Here is a 22,207-nt window from a genome sequence, read left to right on the forward strand (position 1 = left end):
TTGATGTACCGTATGCCGTGCTGGGGTTGCAAATTAGGCGAGAATACCGATCGACTCGATGCCTCTAATTGTTCAGTGTTTTTCTTTTTAGTGAAGTGAAAGTGTCCGATGGTGTGTGAAAGGAAGGGTAGTTAGTAAAGATGAGTGAAATTAGAGCACTATTACATACAACCTTTTCCAAGGAACTATACGATATTAAATTAAAAGTTAAACAACTTGGCTGTCCCAGGCCAGATTTAAACATCAATTCTATTTTAAAATATCAAAAAAATGGTAAAGGTGACAGGCGTCGAAATTTTAATAGTCGCATTTATTTCTTAGAAACTCTGGCCGACCTCCCCACAGCATGCTTCGACGCCAGGGATTGCGGGTTCGAATCTCGGCCTGGGAATCGGTGTTCTTTGTGAGCGTTCACTCATCCTTATCTTCGCGATTAGCCAAAAGTAGTACAAATGCGAAGTAAAATAAACCAATCTTAGGAACTCTGAATTTTTGTCTGCAATTTTAGTAAACAAAGTTCCATTAAAATTACCTCTTTCATTAGATTTCTAGACATATGCTAGCGAAATTTTTTCGATTTCTTGATCACGTTGGCACTACCCATCGCCAGGCGCCACTGGTTAGACTTGTTAAAAGAATGTTAGATAATATTTTATGTTGTTCTTTCCACTGTTGAGGGATTTCTTCTTTATTCCATATTAGACAAATTAATTTATGAATTTGTAATATACCCTTCCGAAATAATATCTGGCTACGGGCCTGCAGCAGCTTGTACCACAGAAAAGAAAGCTTGTACTGCTTCGCTCTGTCCACTCGATTCTTCCCCGTCTCTGTAGCTATGCGCGGCCTTGTTCCAGAGATATTTGGAGGGCTCATTAACACACCTCACTGCAATTTTTGTGACATAGAGCTGGGCTACAGCGCCTGTAGCTGGGCGGAGCTCGGAAACCGTATGAAAAGTGAGACCCGCAGGATTCATTATGAGCAATGTGGATCCTGTCATTAGTCCCATGCAGCAAACCAAATGAAAATGATAATTATTTTTGTTATTTTACATTTATAGACTGTACGCAATTATCAGCCTCGATAGTCCGTCTCTCTCTCTCAATAGTAAATAATTATATATATATTCCCCATCCCATCAAATAATTCCATGCAAAGCATGGCGCGGGACAATTAGTAAGACGTTAGGCGAGGGAAGCACGAGTTCAAAAATGAGTGGACAAGCTGAAGATCGCATTTTATATGTTACGAATTTAGCAATTAGGACTTACTAGAATTATTAGAACCTAAGTTGGTAATGCATACATACTTTCTACTTTCGCCATTTCATTTAAATTAGGTAGGTTATTATTAGAATAGAGTAAGCAATACAAAGAGGTAATGTACGTAAAATTTTGTTAAATTAAAATAGGTTTCGTCTGCTCTAGTTTTTCAAGCCAATTGAGAAACATTTCGCGTGAAATGTGTGGATGTTGAATTAAGTTTAGGCTTCAACCAGAGAGTTATATTTATCTGGAAAAGGCATGTTCCTAAGAAAGCTTCCAATTGGCCTTACTTCTGTATGTTATATTGCGTCGTACTGTACGGTGTAAGATTTGTATGGAATGCAGATCGTCTGGGAAGCCGTGGGAAGAATATTCTCACTAGTTTCAAGTCGCAGGTAGCATTAAGTGGAAGTTATAAATCATACCCTGGTGGAAATTTCTTCCGTTTACAGTAGACAAAATCTGCTGTTATCTACTGTGTTCTCAGAAATATAATGAAACCCAGGAGACCCTACACTGAAAGAAGCCAACCCATCAATGCTTAATACAGTTTAGTTTCTACCATATGTTAATAACATTTGCAACACTGAAAACCTGTTGATCTCTATGACTAGGTAAGCAGAAAGGTTATGTGGCATCTGTAACAAAAAATCATAACATCTTAGAGTAAGTTGTTTATAGTTGTATCACATTTGTCCTAGAGACAAATTCCCTCATTCAAAAAATCTGTTTTAAGATTCTTTTTCTGGGTAACACTTTACTATACCGGAGACGGATTTCTTCAAATTTACAGGAGAAAGTACTTACGCAAATCATTTTCTGTAGCATTGTTGATGTTCGGGAATGTAGTTTTGATCCATTTTAATGCGAATGCATGTGGTTTTCTATGAAAATCTATTTCTGATGTGCTATTGCTGCTGCTGCCATTTGCTTTCTGCACGTCATCGAGAAAAACCGATGTTGTCCGTATATGCTAAATTGAACGAAAGGAGTGCTAATGGAACCTAACCTAACAGGCCTAACCTAACCTAGTAGGCATACCTCGTCCCCGTGATGGTTCGTGAGGCTATCGTGAATTTTTGGGCTAACATCAATGGTTTAATAATTACTCTTTATATAAAAAATTCAACTTTTTTTTGGTTAAAAAATTTTGTGAAATGTTTTTAATTTTTTTTTAAATTTAGGTATTTTTCGTTAGAAATTCATTATTTCACCTAAAAAAATGTTTCGCAATGCAGAATAGTACGTTACCAATGTAAAAAATTGCGAAATAAATCATTAGGTGTCTCCGGTATAGTAAAGTAGTACCTTTTTCTGTCATTGGTGGTCACGGTATGACACAGTAAATTTGGGAGCCAGGTGACATCCAAGGTACATTTTCCTGTGCATAAAAAGATAAATTTTGATGTAAAATATACACCAAACAAGGAAGTAATTTCACATATGGCAGATGTGATTTTTCGAATCAGATATAAAAACAAGATTTGCTTCATTGGTGGTTTTATTTGTTCCCTTAGGTACAGTGATATGGAGGGGTAGAGTTTTATGGGAGGAAAAGGACCAATAGATAGGAAGTGTTAGTTATAAAGGTACCATCCCAGCACCCCAGCTGAAGTGACTAAAAAGAACTAGGTATTAGAAAAAAGTATCTCAGGATGACCAACATGGAATTTAATATGAACTTGCAATGATCGTTATTGGTAGGGTAGTATGTTGTTACACTGTCCAGTTTGTCAAATCCTTTTTGCGAGTTAGATAATTAGATGAAGAAATTGTTGACACAATAGAATTGCAAAACTGCATTGTGGATTTATACTGCCAATTAGTTCAGCATTCACCCTAACATATAATACTGTACATGAAAGGCCAGAATGTATTGTTTCATATGGGTTGGAAACTTTTTCTCACCTACAATTTTTCTACTTTAGTAACAAATTTCATCTATAAGTTGCTTACTTTCATTACGTGAAATATTACATATTTGTACTGTTTATACAAGTTATAAGTAAGTATATGAACAAATTTAAAAATGTAGCAAGGTTGGTTCTAAGAACGGCCCATGAGGCCGAAACACGCCTGCTTAAATAAAGACCATTCTATTCTATTCTATTCTATTAACTGTATGTATGTTAGATACTAGGCCTCCCCGATGGCGCAGTGGTGGCGTCGTCGCCTTGTAATCAAGGGGTCCCAGGTTCGATACCCGGTGGAGGCACAAGTGGTTCGGATCCCACTCTAAACTGTAGGTCCAGTCCCGATTAGCCTTACTGTGCATAAAGTGGACATAAAACAACAAATCAATTTTTGTATGTTAGATACTGTAACTGAAACCCAGTAGCGGCTCGTGCCTAAAATAACAGGTGAAGAAGTACATTTATAGACAATGAAAAACAAATAGTAAGTGTCAGTGGGCCCCCCACAATTTAAAACTTCTTTTTTGTCTTCATCCGTCCATCTGGAAAATGGTGTATGCAACAAATTACACAGTAAATCATTTACTGGGTTCATTGTACAAACCACATCTAAACACATGAACACAACACACGATAGGAAACAAGATCTCGCGAGAACGCAGCGATTTTGCCACAACCACTGGATGCAATGTTTTCTGTCAACGAGAGAACTGCTGCACCTAGATGGCGATACCTGTTTAATTCCAACACTAGGTGACATCACCGTTGCCATGACAACCAGCTAAAGTCTTCCGCAACCTGGCGGCGTCTGCTCTTGGTTTGTTTATGTTACGACGAACTCTTCCCGTCCATAGCGGCGAGCAGCATATTATTTGAGTATTATCGTGTGCATTCTGGTGGGAAATAGTTTAATTTAACAAGTAAATGAAAAATGTCAATATTAATTTGAAGATTAGGTGAAAACATCTGCACTTGTTGTCCTTGGCCAGCCGCCACTGCTGAAACCACATCATTACAGTAATTGAAAGTATGAAAGTAATATTTACTTATTATTTTTTTATTTGTTGGTTTATTGGTAATGCATGATTGTGTACAGCTTGAATTTTGTATATATTACATTCAAAGAGTAGTATTTTCGTTTCTTTAAAAAAGATTTCAAATTTATTTACGAATAATTTTGCCACATGCAAACATTGTCATTTTCAAGAAGGTATGGATGTGGTAGTATCAGAAATTGTACACGTTTTGTGCTAATGTACATGGTTTCCATTGATGAAAAGCTTTTCTCGTGCTATCGACCAGGTGAGTTTTGTAAAAGCTTTGGAGAGCTAACATCACTTTCATCTTCAGGGTAGATTCCAGTGCTGAGCGTCAACCTGATGTACCATTTTTACTCATGTATAATGCACACTATTTTCTAAAATTTGTGTTGCGTATTATGCACGGATTAATTTCGACAGCCAACATGAAACCATACAAGGTCATTCCATGATTTTGTGACACTTTCATTGAGTTTTCATCCTGCAGTTTATGAATATGGTAACAGTATTACACTCAAGATAGTGACACTAATGTGAAATGCAGTTGAAATAACTTCATCACAAAATGAAGGAACGTTCTGATTTTTATGGTACTTTGAATGAAACAAAAGGTAAGGAAAAAGAAAATAATAATTAAAATGTATTACTGGCCAAATAATATTATATATATGGAGTGTGTAAATGCCTTAATGGAAGAAATCTTGTGTTGCTAACTGCTAGTTTGAGGGTCCTGAATGTGCCTTGTATAAATGTTACGTTAAGTCACGGAAAAAGTATATATTTTGAAGTTTTCTTAGAAAAAGTAAAGAAGGAATGAGCAAATCCACGTATATAAATTTCAAGACCATTTCCCATGATTTTTTACTTTGCAATGTAATGTTCTGTGACACCAAGAAAAGCAGTGCCTGTCTGGCGGAATTTGAGAATTCACCTCCCGTCACATGGGATGAGTATCAGCGGTATTTGTTGGGTAAGAAATAATAGAAAATAACTTCCTGAGCACTGCAAATTCATAACATAATTTTGATCTCGCTGGCTACTATTACAGAATAAATAAGGTGATTAAAGAGTGAAAGCTTTGGGATGCTATGCACAGTTGAGGGACAGGGGGAAGGTGGTGTGGGTTGGTGACTCATGGCATGCACAAGTGATGTTCTTCTCTTGGTCCACATAGCAACAAGTGATTCATTGAATGGGTATGATGTCATTCACTCTTGATCAGCATAAAAATAGCTTTACGACCTACAACTAAGAAAGCCACATCTTGAAACTGGAATATACTGTGCTTTATATACGAGATATAATTTTTTGTCACTTTTCCCCATCAAAAACCAGGGTGCACATTATACATGCACGCGTAAATATGTTTGGAGATGGCGGTTCCCGGTGAAGATGGTGGACCAATCGGAAGCCGTGTCTGCTGTGTCGATGCTGCTGGTTGAGTATGGCTAGCCAAGCCAGGTTCAATTCGAACCCCGTATTGCTATTCAGATTACCCCTTTTCCCCACGAATGGCAATTGCCTCTTTTATGATGTGGTCCCAGTAGTTCGATGATTTGGCGATAATTTCGGTGTTAATGAAATTATTTTCTATGACCCTCATTGATGGAATGTTCAGCTAATCCCGACTTCTCCAGATGGAAATTCTTGATGTAACTTTGGTGTTCTCTGCAGCACTGTTCAACTGTCCAGCCCGTTTGTCCAATCTATGCATTACCGCATTTGCAGACAATACAGTAAACACCAGGCATTTTAAAGCCTAAACTGTTCTTGGGGTTGTGAAGTAACAGTTGGGCTGAAAAGTTCGTAGGCTGACTCATAGATGGCGTTACTAGAATTAAATCCATGTGATTTTTACTTAGTACTAACCTTCAAAAGATACGTGTATAAATTTCACAGCTGCCGGATAATTAGTTCGTGAGATATAGCATTGTGAGTGAAGAAGCTTTTGTTATTGTGAAAAAATGGATAAAAAAAGAATTTCGTGTGTTAATAAAGCATTGCTTTTTGGCGAAAAAAAATACTGTTGAAGCCAAGGCTTGGCTTGATAAACATTATTCGGACTCTGCACCAGGAAAATCAACCGTTGAGAAGTGGTTTGCTAAATTTAAACGAGGCGAAATGAGCATCGAAGACGATGCACGTAGTGGACGCCCCAAAGAGGCTGTTACCGACGAAAACATCAAAAAAGTCCACAAAATAATTTTAAATGATCGTAAAGTGAAGTTGATCGAGATAGCTGAGACTTTGAAAATATCAAAGGAACGTGTTGGACATATTGTGCATGAATATTTGAACATGTAAAAGCTGTGTGCAAAATGGGTGCCGCGCGTGCTCACAATCGATCAAAAGCAACAACGTTTTGATGATTCGGAGCAATGTTTAGCGATATTCAACCGTAATAAAATTGCTTCCCCATCCACCATATTCTCCAGATCTGGCCCCCAGTGACTTTTTCCTGTTTGCAGACCTTAAAAGAATGCTCGCTGGAAAGAAATTTAGCACTGATGAAGAGGTAATCGCCGAAACTGAGGCCTATTTTGAGGCTAAAGAGAAATCGTACTATAAAAATGGCATCGAAAAATTGTATGACCGCTATAATCGTTGTATCGCCCTCGAAGGCAACTATATTGAATAATAAAATCGAATTTTGTCAAAAAAATATTTTTTACTATGTTAGCCTACGAACTTTTCAGCCCAACTGTTAGGCTACTGATCTTCGGTGGTGGTTTAGAATGGTTTTCATGTTGTGTTTAGCAAGAATGTGGCTGATAATTACGGGAAGTTTTCCGGTATATGGTGTATCATGTATTCAGTGAAAATTTGGGATGTGGAACATCTTAAGCAATGAATCATTGATGCATGTGCCAGCATTACCGAGACACTTTAAGCAGGGGTTTTCACTAATGGGATCGAGACTAGCTTTTAACAGTTCATCGGGGTGGTCAGTACATTAAACACATCATTTAAATGTGAGTGGTCTTGTGTTCATGATAGCCTTGTTTGGGGTGACGATAAAGAAACGTTAATAACTTCGTCACTGTTGGTGCTAGAGCAACAATAAGCATCCCATTGAACTTACAAGAAAATTTCCTATTCAATTGAGGTATCACAAACAATGGTTTCCATTTAAAATTTTGAAGTTGAATTCAAGATGTCAACTATCATCATCATATGCCCTATAACATTTCCTCCATCCCTATTACAGTGTTAGTTTTGCAGAATTGTATGTCATTCAACTTTTACTCGGGTGTGTCCATACTTTTGGACCACCCTGTGTATCAAAAACTTAATATTGTGAAACAGATTTGTTCTTGGCATAGTGATTTCTTTTAAGGAAGTAGATCTTAGAGTAATGGTGACTTTGTAGAATATAAACATTATTTTCATGTAATTCTGTTCTAAATAAAAGAAACTTTGTAATTGATATATTTTCAACATTTTCCAGCTTATTCATAAGAGATACCCATGTTTCCATTTTTTCGCTCATCACATGCACCACCTCCACAGTCAGATGAATCACCTTCACTGTCAGATGAATCAAGCAGTGGACAGATAGAAACTGAGTCAGGTATGATAATTTTCTTTTGTAGCTTAGGAGTCATTGATGTTACATCACCATCAGTATAGATGAGAAATAAGTGCAAGTTGTGTGACGGTTCAATATTTTCATTTTTAAAGAGAGGCAATATGGCTTGTAAGTGTTTCCCTTTTTTTTTGTGATTGTTTTTCCTGTAAAGATTTAGGGTTTTGAGGCCATAACAAAAGTTTTTGGAGGACTTATATTAACAATAGGAGACATGAAATGTATCTTTTTTAAATACCTCTTTACATATTTCATTCATTAATCTTTCACTCATAGATGAAGTTGTAAATATAGAGAATCCCATGAGATGGAGTTTTGGTTTTAAACCCACTTTATGCACAGAAAGGCTAATGGAACTGGACTTACAGTTTAAAGTGGAACGTGAACCACTTGTACCTGCACCAGGTATTGAACCCAGGACCTCTTGATTACAATCCACGAGAAGCCTTCTTCACAAATATCACTTATATGCATTGCTCAAAAAATTTTCTTCAAAGCTAGGTGCCAGCTCTGAAAATCAGGTGCCAGGAAACCACCTACTAGTACTAGCAATTGTGCATACTACAGTATGTTTCAAAAGTCGCACAATCCACACTTTGAAAATGTATATCATGAAAATCGTAAGATATTTACACCGGGTTTTCTGCACTAAACTGATCCTGTAGGCTATCACTGGGTTCATAAATTTATGTTAGCATGTATCTAAATAAATGCAATTACATTATTTAAAAAAAAACATTGTTAAATTGCTGAAAACATCTGAGAACTGATTTTCAACAATAAATACCAACTCTTAAACAATTTGTGGGATCATTTGTTGGTGTTTGACTGGTTGAAAACAGTTGCTTTCTGAGGTACAGCAGAAGCAGGGCATTTTTATTGGAAAACCCCTTGCACATGAGTGTAATAATGAGTAGTAGAATACCCTTCAGCAATGCACACGCACTGCTCCAATGAATATGCCATGCTGAATCAATTAAAATAAAAAACAGGCACAGTAGCGGCGAAAGTGAGCAAGGAGAATTCAATGTAACCAGGGGCAGCCTAGGATTCTCTCAAGAGTCCAATTTCGGCACAAAATCTTGATTTACGATTTTTCACTTAAGATACATGTTGCATGCGACTTGGCAATATTTCAACCTGCTAGTGTTGCCATATACGGAGATATCTCCCAAAAATGGCACTTTTCACTCAACCCATAAAATAGCCAGGCAAAAATTCATCAAATGTTGCACATGACCAATATTTGTCGCAAATGACAGACTGACATCGGATCAGTCATCAAATGTCTAATTATGAACCTCCGATCATTTCTTACATATTTTTCTTACTCAGAAGTTCATTTCTGGAAAAAATTAAGTGCTGCTTTCCATCAGTTATTAATTTATATAATTTTCTGTACGGAGTGGACTGAATTTTAAGCATTGAAAAATATCTCAATGGATGAGGCTTTATAATGCAGAGAACCCGGTGTAAATATCTCTTACGGTTTTCATGATATACATTTCCAAAGTTTGGGTTGTGCGACTTTTGAAACACACTGTATAAGATGCTGAGTATTGCGGTATTCAAAACATCACTAAATTATTTGAGAAAGCAGGAAATGGGGTGTTGGGGGACAAAGGGTAAGAAATAGTTACTGACTCTATGGAATGTTCACAATGTTGAGAAAAGAAAAAATCATTTGCTAACTTACGCTGTGCTGCAATTTGAACGTAGAATCATCAAAATTTCGTACATATTACAGCAAAAGATCAAAGTCGCCAGGCTGAAATTTTTAGTTGCCATGGCGACCGGAATTTTTCGAGCCCTGCTTATATGCTTACCTATACTGGATGCCTTTTGAACTGGCATCTGGATAGCAATGGGTACCCTTGACCCTCTGTACCCCCTTAAGAAAGTGAAATATTTTGCATGTTCATGAAGATTTTGTTGTTTTTGAACATTTTTAATTGTTGTTTGCTCGCCGAAATGTACTATTGTAAAGTACATCTGTTACCTTAGCATGAAGCAGAACAGCCCGAAGGCCTCATGCAAGTGAATATAGCACCCAGCACGACATTCCACAACAGCAGCTATAATTTTATATCGTTAGGTGTGGGAGTGATAGTTATTTTTTCGATGTGATCTTTCACTATTTGTTGAGTATGCATATGAACAGTTTTTTTTTTACTAATAAAGAGAGGTGAAAGTACTCAGAGATTGCATGTTTTTACTTATGGGGCCATACTTTGGGATCAAGCATCTCCATTATTTGTGTTTTCCATGTGCTGGAACCAATTTTATATTACGTAAAACACTGAAACTTGTAGATTAAAAAAATTTAACATAATTCTCAGGATGCAGTGGTTAAATGGCCCCAAGCAATGGATCAGGGATCACTTCAGTTGGGTTCAACAGACATCGTTGCATTCTATATCTTTTAATTTACATGGAACCAAATGAACTAGAACTGTAGACATTCTATGTTTTCAAACCTATAGTTGAAGACATGAGGTTGCTGAAGTTCCCCTGTTATGAGTGGACTCACGTGACCATGGGGTGGGCATCAGGAAATAGCATTTTGAAGACCTTGGTACCAACAACAGCAACAAGTAAATACGCGATTAAGCTTTGCAATACAGCTACCAGGAAGCCGATCTTATTCCTAGAATGTTTTCTTTGCCTTTGATTATATGACATGCTTTAGCACTCGCATACCTTTGAAGACAGTGCCAGATAAAAAGTAACACTATTAAGCCTTGTTTCCATGTTTAATAAAACATTAAAATGCTGACCAAGGTTAAATTTATTGTAAAATAAGACACACTAAACGCAACGTTTCTACCATCTTGTCTGAAGAAGACCAAGTTAGAGGGTGGAAATGTTGCATTTATAAGTCCTATTTTACAGAAATTTAGCCTTAGTCAGCATTTTAGTGTTTTATGAGATAAAAAGGCATTTAGAATAATTCGAAAGACAATTTTCAAAAATTCAAAATTGACCACAAAGAATGACCAGTATTGTTTTAATTTTGGTTTATAATCCCATTGTTTGTGACCTCTGAATCCTTTGGCTATCTTCGAGGTTAGTCTTGAAGTCATTCTCATACCATAAGGTCACTAAGCTACTAATAAGCAGTTAGGGTAGTAACAAATCATGTTACCTGGAATTATAATAATACTAATAACAAAAAGTTAATTTCAACCTTGAATATATAAAAATTCTGTACATTATCTGAGCTACATAATGATCGCTGTAGTACATATGCAAATTGAAGGGCCAGGGGGAAAAACGATGAATGTCGATTTTTCGCCCATTTTGAGATCGCAACGCCATCTGATAGTTCAGAAGCTGTACTATAAGAATGAGAACGGCCTTGGTTGAGAAACGATGAGAAGTGCCTGAAAAACGCATTATTATTTTGGCATATATTAACGTACTTATGAAAAGAAATACTTTGTTTTTCATTTCCTGGCAAATCGTCTCGAATGAACATTCATAGTTTTTCCCCCTGGCCCTTCAATTGTAAATGATCCATTCTGCTCAACTGTAGGCTGTCCCAATAATGGACGTAAGTTTCTATCATGGCCTCATTCGTACATTAGTGAATGAAAATTTTGAATGTTAGCAGCTTCTTGTATTCACCTATTCCTATTATGAATCCTTCTTCTTGCAGGGCTTTGCAGATAAGCTGACAAGGTGTTTGTCAATTTCTTTTGTTTCCCTGCACAGCAATGCCCTTCAAGAAGAGGATTCGAAAGTTTTTCTTCCAAGGTAAAAGTGTGAAAGTACAAGATTCATATGTAATTTATAGGGCTACGATTTTTATGACCTAAATTCATGAAACTAAGCAAAATTGAAAATGCAGTTATGACCAAAAATTTCTACAAATGTACTCTAAAACATAATGAAATGTGCGAAACGATGATATAACTGTACTACAGTGTTATTCTTTCACAAATTACTGCACTGCAGTAAGGGTAGAACATGGTGCTCCAGGAAATCAAGGGAATGGAAGACAGACAGGGTGCACCTTCAGGCCACCCTTGCATTAGAGTGACAAGACTTTCCTTGTCCCATAGCTACTCTTCCTCCCCACTCAACAACTTGAGTGAACACGAAAGAAGGAATGGAATCCACTTTGGATATAGTTAAATGCATAAAATATTTTTTTTAATGGAGAAACAAAAATATACTAAATATGACCAGAAAAATGCTCCACATATTCTGAATCACATAGAAATGGCCAAATATATTTACATATTCCCTACTTAGGGCTGAGCTGATAATGATGCTAGTGAGTCAATATCAGCCCATACCGGCCGATACTTTTCCAGTATTTAGGTCTTGCACAGGGTCTGCAAAAATGCCACACATTATTTATCGCGGAGTCTAATTATCCTGGAAATTATGCAATATTCCAGTGTTTCTATTCATTTTGGAAATACTGTATTTTGTGATTACATATGTTGTGTTTTACTATTCTAAAGTAATTCTTGAATATTTTGAAGCAAAACTCAGATAAATAGATGCTTATAATTGGAAATGGTTATTTATAGAGTTGCCAGCTTTTTTGAAAAAAAAAAAAGCACTGAAATTTTGGCTTTTTTACCAATTGCAGCTAACCAATTTCACTTGCAGTATTATTCAGGAGTTTTAGAGGTTCTTAATGTCATATTTTGGAACTAACTAAATAATTTGTAGTAGCCAAAATACACACATTTTCCATTTCTTCTACAGGGTGTCCAAAAAATCATGGAACCAAGACTTTGAATGTACATATCTCTTGTACAAGAAGTGATAGACATGAATTATATGGGTATTAACTTTGTCCAGTGATAGACATGAATTATATTGGGTATTCACTTTGTCCATGTGGATATTTTTTAAACATTATACTAGAAAATCGTGCTGTACATGAATGTTCAGTATGGGGGAAAAGTTACTATGGTGTAAGAAAGTTTTTGTACGAAGTGAAAATAAACATGAATAAAAGACAACTGTGAAGTGGCTTGCAAGAATTATCGATGTCTATAGATTGTCTGTCTCTCCGATGCCACAGTGATAAGAGTTGTTAAAATTATCAGTACAATATAAAAAGAAAAATCTTTTATATAATACCTAAAAGTACTTATGTTGGTGAGTATATGATTTTCGTAAAACTACGTTTTGGGATGTGACTACTCCCAGGTAGATAGGCTATGCCGATTTAATTATACCATTGGCTGCGTCAAAGAAGACCTGGATCAAGAGGTATGGTAAAAATGGATAAAAAGGTTAAAATGTGATTTAAGGCAGCTGAACATGTGTAGGTGCCTTATTCCTACCATTATGTTAGAATCCTGATGCAAAAATCCATAAAAACAGTCTAAAACAAATTTTCTAAAACACGTTAAAAACACTTTTCCAGAAGTGACTCGTTGAACGTAGTACAGCTGTCTAAGGAGGCCTCTCATGGAATGCCGAAAGTTGTGCAGTGGTAATTCGTCAGCACAAGGACGGCACGTTTGTCGCACCACCGTACAGCTGTCAAGTCTCCCTTCATACGTACGTCCAGGTCACCACGTTTGGTCTTGCTTGTCTTGAAGTCAATGGGCATGGAACGCCAATTCTTATTGACAGTCCCACAACATTGCATGTGCTTTGTTGCGAGATCATCAGAAAGATCGGGGGAAGTGAAGAAATTGTCCATAAACAATTTATGGCCAATTCCTTGAACCCTCCTACTTAGTTCGATGACCAGGGCATGGTTGGATGTCACAGTTCCAGTATGTCGTGCTCTGTCCTTTCCAAGATAAACGAGAATAACAAAGGTATATCCCAAAGAGTCACAGAGCAAGTATAGCTTGATGCCAAATCGCTTGTGCTTCTTTGGAATATATTGTTTGAACAGCACTTTACCCTTGTAAAGAACAATAGCCTCGTCAATGGATACGTGTTCAGTGGAATGGTACAATTCAAGGTAACGTCGTCTGAAATGTTCTAAAATCTGTCTCAGTTTCCACAGTCGGTTCCTGTTCTCTGTCGCACGAGGAGGAGATGAATTGTCGGAAAAGTGAAGGAAGCGAAAAGGTATAGAAAAGGTTTTTCTGCCAGTAAGATTCTATGTAGTCATGTCTATTGTGTCCGAAGTACAGCCACAGGGCAAAGAAAAGGAAGAGTTCGCCAAGGGTGATGGGGTGGGGGGTGGGGGGCTCTACCCTGGACGGATGACTCTTGTCCACAAACTGCTGGTAGTATCTGTTAGATCCTACCAGCAGAATGTCGAAAATAACATCCATCCAGAATAGTTGGAAAGAATCAAAAGGCGATGAGTTTTCAGAAAGATCAGAAGTTTTGGGTCCGGGTCGGCCAGTGAAAGGGAAAGCAGTTGGACTTGGAAGATGAGTGGGTCGCGGGCCCCAGGTTGACGAAGTTGAAGTCGATGCTGATGATGTTGATGGAACAGGAGCATCACCTTCATCCAAAAAAGAATCTGATACACTTTCCCAATCAACATCATCAGCTCTTACAGCTTCTTCGTCATCAACTGGTCCTACAGTCTCATCTTCATTTTTCCGTGTTGTCTAGGAAATCACATATCTCCCTTTTGCTCATTTACTTTTTCCCGGACATGTTTGATCGAAGATCTGAATAAACAGAAAAAAGTGGATTTGCAGAACAGAAGATGCAAGGACTTACCACAATCAGCCAACGCACAAGCAAGCACCAACAACAGAGCACACAGACGCACAAGTTTCAGCTAGCACTCAAGAATTGCTTGTGACCTGTCACTATGTGAGACTCACAAAGATGCTATTGGGTATGCTATTGGTTACATGGGAGGGGAGGAGGAGGCAGGCAGAATTTCATCAACAAAACAGCAGAGGCGTCACATTTCCTTCGCAGCATGTTGTAACCAACATATTTCCTTTTGTTCCAGTCAGGCGTGACAGTGAATTTTGGCTTCCCTTGTTCTATTTTTAGACTCTCGTCACCAACTTCAGCATTGGAACACACAACCCAACATGTTGACAAAAGATAGCTCAGATTTCCCAAGCTGGGAGGCAGAAAACAAGCTCGTAAATCTCATATATTGCATTGCATTCATTTCACAGCTGTCAAAACTCGCATCAAAAATGCGACGGGAAAGGAAGGAGAGGGGGTCATGGGTAAGTGGGTTTTCTTCGACAGGACATTTCAAAGTCTTATCTGAACATCTGTCAGCGTTTACAACCTCACATACAAGTATGAAGGTGCTAAAAGCACATGAACTTTTTAATCAGCACGATGGGTCATCAGTGACCCATTGGCCAACTACACCTATATTTTCTATGTGTCACATGTGACCCATTGGCCGAGTAAAGGTTAAGCTATAGGTCTGATCCCAATTGGAATATCTGAGCATAAAGTGGACTTAAACAAAATTTTACTAGGAGAAAGCCTTATTTCTTTAATTGACTTTTTTTTCCATTTGTGGTCAATCTATTTCAAGTAAGACTTGAAGCTTTCCTGGCGATGAATGATGAACAGATTTTCTCGGGCTATCGACCAGATGAGTTGTGGAAATGATTCCAAGCTTTCGAGAGCTAATGTCACTCTCATCTTCAACTGCACTTCTACCCTGAAGATGGGAGTGATGTTAGCTCTCAAAAGCTTGAAATCATTTCCACAACTCACCTGGTCGATAGCCCGAGAGAATCTGTTCATCAATCTATTTCAGTTCTGCTTCACTTTTAGGTCCACTGTGCACTAGGATGACACTGTTTCTCAACTATCAGGCTGTTGCCCAGAACCGTGCCATGAGAGTTCATTAGATTGCTTTCCAACTATTTTAAACCTGATTTTACATTTGTCAACAAGCCTTGACATATACCATGTGCCATAATTTATTTCTTAATAGTATTTAATTTCAAAGGTGCATATTAATGTATAAAGTTTAAAAAATTAGAAAGGGGTAAAATTTTTGAGCAGGGCATTGGCTTGTATGAAATGAATTTACCATGCTATGTTCTCACAACAGTTGACAACCACATTAGGTGGCCAAAATATATCAAGACTTGCTCCTTGACCAGGTTTAGGAGCAGTAAAATACACGATACACTTGAAAGCCAGAATACAAATATTTGATACTAAATACAAATGTAAGAGTTTTTGATATTATTTTTCTATTTTAGATATATTTAAAGAAAAACTATCATTGAGGGTACCTTTGATAAGTGTGTTGAAAGATCAATCAATATTTTCTTTCTTTGCTTCATGTGCATGTTCATGTGTCATACTATTAGATTCTATTTAGAAAATATATACAAAATTACTCTAATTATCCGAGTGTTTATATACTATGTAGATATATTTAATGAGCCTACTGAAATATGAAGTTAACACTTGGGGAAAACCATCAGTTCAAAGAACCTGCAATTTTGCAACTACTGCTCGTGTCTATTTATGAATTCCATATTGAAAGTTGTATTTTCATTTAGATATGAGTGTCCTTTCACAGTAGAGAGATGAACGAAAGCTGTGGAATAACCAAGTAATTTATTTTCATTGATTTGAAACACTTTGGGGGAAAGAGCCGTATTTTCATTTAGATATGAGTGTCCTTTTACAGTAGAGAGATGAACGGAAGCAGTGGAATAACCAAGTAATTTATTTTCATTGATTTGAAACACTTTGGGGGAAAGAGCCCAACCAGAAAAGGCCACGGAAAAAACTCCATTTTCCCCCCAAAAGTTTTTTTTTCTGACTGCTTCCCACTCTAGTTATTTATACACTAATATCAATTAGTATTTTGAACAATTTTAATTATTACAATTTTCGAACATTACTAATGGTATCGGTGAGAATTGGTATGAGTATCGGTGTGGATATCAGTTTAAAGTTGTATCGGTTCAGCCTTACCCCTAATGAAGCACACAAATCTAATTAGTTTTCATGACATGAATTTCTATACAGTTTGTGAACATATTACACCCTTTCACAGCAGTAAAATCATGGAAATCCTAGCACTATTTCTTTTCCAAAAGATCTGCATTCTGCTCTAAATGTTATTCTGACATGCTTCAAATACTTTATGAGTGGGAAAATAATGACTGTGTGAGGAAATAAAAAAGCTTTTCTTTTTAAGGATACATGGAGAAACTGATAATCTAGAAATTTGTGCAAGTATATAGATGGATGCATATGTCTATGTGTATGGGCTACATATTTAATTCAAAATTCACAAGTGATAATTCTGCTCTGATATTTGAAACTAACCATTTTATACACACCTACCAACCATGAATTGAATTGCATCTATCGTCAGAATCTTCTACATCACTTCTTAATGGTGTTGCCAGGTGCAACTAAATTTATGTTGGACAGTACAATTTGGGTGCAAAATAATGATTTGCAATTTCACTTGCCCATATAATCATATTTCCCATACCGATAATTGTTTCACATCTGCTCTTTTAATGTATTGTTTTAATGTCGACCTCCTTGGTGGAGTGGATAGCACAGTGCCCTATGAAGCCACAGGTCTCAGGTTCGAATCCTGCTTCAGGTATGGCTGTTCTTTGTGAGTGTCCCTTCATCAATTTCATCATATCATCACTTCCACTCATCTTGCGATTAACTGAAAGTTACAGAAAAGCGAAGTAAAATAAACTAAATCAATCCATCAATCAGGGTATTGTTTTAAGTGTGTTTCGGCATTGTATGAGTGAACAAATCATTGAGTAAAATTAGTCTGATATAGTTTGAATTAATTTGTAGATATCATAGAATATGCTGGAGTAGGAAAAGCTGTGCTGCAGTTTGTCAAGTAATTGTGAATGATTCATAATAATACTGAATTTCAGATGAAACTGATAATGAAGCTTCTGGAGCTTCTCATGATAGTTCTAACATGGAACGTTTGGAAACAGTTTCACCTGGAAATGTTCCTCGTGCGACACCGCCTAGTCTCACTTCAGCGGACATGTCTGGCATTTCTACATATAGACCAGATCGTGAAGGTGCATTTACTGTTTCTGAATCTGACACTCAAGCACCAATAGTTGAACAGTCTTCCGAAGCATCAGCAAGTAATAGAGCAAGGTCTGAAGAACCAGTTGTAAGAACTGCTAGATCTTCTAGCAAAATTGCAGACCGGGTAGCTGGAATAAGAAGATCTGTGGAAATTGGAAAGGAAGGTAACGTGCATGTCTGTGAATTTATGTTATGTATCTGTTAAAAAGAAATCTGGAAGTTTTAAAGCATATCTGTTAGCGGAAAATTGATGCTGTTTCTTGTAAGTAGGAAAATTTATCAAAAGTACTTTGAACAAATTGTTTCTCTTATACAATCAAAGAATAGAATTCATTGCAGTGAAAATAGTGCATTTTTGCATAAACAGTGCATCTAAAACTAGTTACTTCTTAAAATTGTTATTGCCCGACCCTGTGGCCGAGTGGTTAGCACATCGCGCTGCGACGCCAAGGGTCCCGGGTTCGAATCCCGGTCGGGCTTGGTGGTTTGTGAATGTCCATTCATCAATTTCATCATTTCATCACTCATCCCCATCTTCGCAAATTAGCCAAGAGGCACAAAACGCGAAGTAAAATAAACTAAATCAAATCAAAATCAAATTAAAATTGTTATAAATTTATAATTGCAGCTATTAATTTATTATAAGCACCTAAGTGGGAAGTGTTAGCTGGGGATATGTTTAGTCGAGCTTTGGAGTTAGGTGAGGGATACTCCTATAGTTTAACATGGTGACAATGAGACAGCTGGGGGGAGAAGCTTTTTAAAAATTTGGTTGGCTGGGGAATACCATCTTTGTGCATCTCCCCTCACTGAGCACTGGTGTGAGAGATTTGCATCACTGGAGTATGTGGACAAGAATAAGTTTCCACAGAAGTCAGTTCTGAATTGTGGACCCTGATCTCTATTGTATCTTGTAAAAGAAATTAAAAACGAGTGAGAAACTGTTACTTTGTAATCTCTGCAAGATTTCTAACTGACCATTAACCCTTACCACTCAGTATAAAATTACCATATCCACCCCAAATTTGGATTTTTTCTGCATGTTTTAGGTTTTTAATTGATTATGAATCAATTTTATTGTTTACGTGTCTTAAAATTAGTGGTGAGTATAGAGTTTGGATAAATAAAAGCTAACTTTACTACCATGTTAAAGGTCCCGGGTTTGATCCCCAGCCGGTTCAAATCCGGGAACTTTTCTAATGTTGGAAGCGGCCCCTGCGCCCACCCAGCGTCGAATGATCACATCACTCTCACTCACGACCGGATCAAGAAAGTGTGGGGCATTACCCCTACACCCCCTATATGCCTTCATGGCATGGTGCTAAGCACAGGGGAGCACTTTACCTTTTTTTTAAACTTTACATTCAATATATATTAATTCTATAGAGTTTTGATGAATAAATCTACATTTACCTTTTGTGTACTTTGTATTTTAACATGGTATGGTACGAGGGGCGATCAGGTTGCTCTGACCCTAACATAGAAAGAGCGGCAATAGGGTTTCAATTTTGTTTTTATTTTTCAACATACTCCCCTGCAACTCCAATGCACTTTTCCCATCGGTGCTCCAACGCCTGGATACCTTGCAAAAAAAATTCTTCCGACTGGTCCTCCAACCATGAGTCCACAGCCCTTATCACCTCAGAATCATCAGACAATTTTTGCCCACGAATGTCATTCTTCAAATGTTTGAACAAATGGAAATCACTGGGGGCCAAATCTGGGGAATAGGGTCGGTGGGGCAACAATTCGAACGATGCATCTGCAATAGCGGCCCTCGCAATGCGTGAGGTGTGGACAGATGCATTGTCCTGGTGAAGGAGCACACCGCGAGTCAACATCCCACGCCTTTTTTCTTGATGGAATCGCGTAATTTCTTGATTAGGTCACTGTAGTATGTGTCAGTGATGGTTTGGCCTCTTTGTAGATAGTCCACAAGAAGGACACCCTTGCAGTCCCAGAAAATTAAGGCCATCACCTTCTTGGCTGACGTTTGCACCTTGAACTTCTTCGTTGGTGGAGAATGTGGGTGTTTCCACTCCATGCTTTGTGATTTTGTTTCTGGGTTGAAGTGATGGACCCATGTTTCAACCATAGTTACAAATCGGGCAAGGAAATCGTCTATATCAGCACGAAACTTGTCGAGAAGTTCTTGACTGATGAGCACTCGGGTACGCTTCTGATCTGGGGTGAGGTTTCGAGGGACACATCTTGCAGCATTTTTTTTTATTTGCAATTCCTGGGTAATTATGTTTTTGACAGTGCCATATGACAGGCCACACATCTCAGCAACATGACGACGGACTCGACTTTCCTTCAGCACCATATCGTGGACTTGGTTAATGTTTTCGGTCGCCATGACAGTTTTTGGTGCTCCACCTGCATGTTCATCCTCACACGACTCTCTCCCACAATTAAACTCACGACACCATCTCTTCACCATACTGTATGAAGGAGCAGTGTCCCCTAGTGTATCCACCAAGTCCTCATGACTTTTGGATACCGTCCACTTCTTCTTCTCAAAATATTTGATCACCGCTCTCACCTCAGTTTTCTCCATTCTGGCACATTGACACAACTTCACTCAGTTATATCCCTGTAAAAAGGAAACTGTACGCTACTCAGACTTGCAATTCAGAATGAAAGCATATAAAGGATCACTAAACAATAACAAAATAAAAAATCAATCATAACGTCATTCCTTCTATGTTAGGGTCGGAGCAACCTGATCGCCCCTCGTATCTTTCAAAACATTCAGCAGGATGTAGTGTGGGTTTTTTAAACACATTTTGCAAAAATATTTTATCTCTCTGTTGGTCAGGCACATTTCTTTACTGCAAACAGCACATTCCTCATTTTTCACACCAATTAGATCAAACATAAAAACAATGAGAGGTCTCAACTGTGATTCAGACCATTTTTTGGCCAAGGTAGTAATTAAACAAAAATTAATACCTGTACGAAAAATCAAACCAGGACATCAAATAAAATGGAATAGAAGCAGTATGCAAAGTAAAGTAGTTCTGAAACAATATAGAAAACACCTTAGTCAAAATTTGGACGATATTATTGACACTCAAGATGTAAATGATGATTGGGGAAAAATCGAAGAAGCCGTTCTGAAAACAGCAACTGATTAATAGAAACACAAGATCGCAAATGAAGGAATGAATGGTGGGATAATGAATGCAAAATGCTGTAAGACAAAAATTTCTAGAAAGACAAACTAAGGCAAACTGAGAAGATTATGAGAATAAAAGAAGAATTACTAACAATGTATGCAAAAAGAAGAAAAAAGAATGGCTAAGTAACAAGCTTAAAGAGATTGAGGAATTGCATAGAAGAAATGACTCCAGAATTTTTTTTAAGTCTGTGAAATTGCATGTAGGGATCTACACTGATGCAACGTTAGCATGTAAAGATGTGTCGGGAGAACTAATATCTGAAAAGATAAAGTACTGCTACGTTGGAAAGAGTATTTTCAGGATTTACTCAATTGTGAGAACTTTTTGTCTGAAGATGAATTATATGAGACATCAGAAGAAGACACTGAAATACCTGTTCCAACATACGATGAGGTAAATAAAATCATAAAATCCTTAAAAATGAAAAAGTCACCCAGTTCAGATAATATCCCAGCGGAACTAATAAGATGTGGAGGATACATGCTAAGGAACAAAATTTACAAATTGATACTCAACGTATGAGATAAAGAAGAAATGAATGCCACAAGAATGGTTACATGATATCATCTACACAATTTTTTAAAAAAAGAGACAGGTTGCAGTGTAGTAACTACAAACCAATTACGCTTCTAAATGTCACATTCAACATCTTTGCAATTCTTCTACAAAATAGGATCTCTGAATTACAGAAAATACACTAGGTGAATACCGAAATGGGTTTCAGACCAAATAGATCCACACTTGGCAATATATTTATATTACGTCAAATATATGAAAATTGTCATGAACATAATATTGAATTGCATAATATATTTATCGATTTTATGGAAGCCTCTCACTCAGTAAATAGAAATTTAATTACTACATTTTAAAGAAATTTAATGTCTCGAACCACAGCCAGAGTAAAAATAAATAACGACCTGAGTGAGAAATTTGTGATTAACAGAGGAGTAAAACAAGGAGATTCATTATCAGCAATTTTATTTAGCATAGTCATGGAGGCAATAATTCAGAAGCTGGAAATTAGAGGCAACTTTTCAACAAGATTAAGACAGATTTGTGCTTATGCAGATAATGTAATTACTGCAAGAACTAAGCAATCAGTAGTTGAATCACTTGTGAAATTAAAGCAACAGGCAATGAAATATGGATTAATAGTGAATGAAAATAAGACAAAATATATTAGGTGTACAAGAAGAAGAATCCAAAAAAAAAAAGCAGATATAGATACAATGCA

The 22,207-nt window shown here is 37.2% G+C and overlaps 1 protein-coding gene across 5 annotated transcripts in view; it reads left to right on the forward strand.

Moving 5' to 3' along the window:
* The first annotated feature begins 1,216 nt into the window (after positions 1-1,216).
* The window catches only part of LOC145998824 (anoctamin-7-like), a 137,627-nt gene continuing 116,636 nt past the window's right edge, over positions 1,217-22,207 (forward strand). For 4 of the 5 annotated variants that reach the window (XM_083135476.1, XM_083135475.1, XM_083135478.1 and 1 more), the window contains exons 1-3: positions 1,217-1,342; positions 7,670-7,792; positions 17,617-17,949. In XM_083135476.1, the coding sequence (XP_082991602.1) occupies positions 7,690-7,792; positions 17,617-17,949 (436 nt within the window). In that variant the 5' untranslated portion in view covers positions 1,217-1,342; positions 7,670-7,689. Of the gene's footprint in view, positions 1,343-7,669; positions 7,793-11,465; positions 11,564-17,616; positions 17,950-22,207 lie in introns of all 5 variants that reach the window. The other variant, XM_083135477.1, reaches the window with a different exon arrangement.

The sequence above is a fragment of the Lepisma saccharinum genome, chromosome 14, assembly GCF_977018435.1.
Source record: "Lepisma saccharinum chromosome 14, izLepSacc3.1, whole genome shotgun sequence".
In the NCBI taxonomy this organism is placed as follows: domain Eukaryota; kingdom Metazoa; phylum Arthropoda; class Insecta; order Zygentoma; family Lepismatidae; genus Lepisma; species Lepisma saccharinum.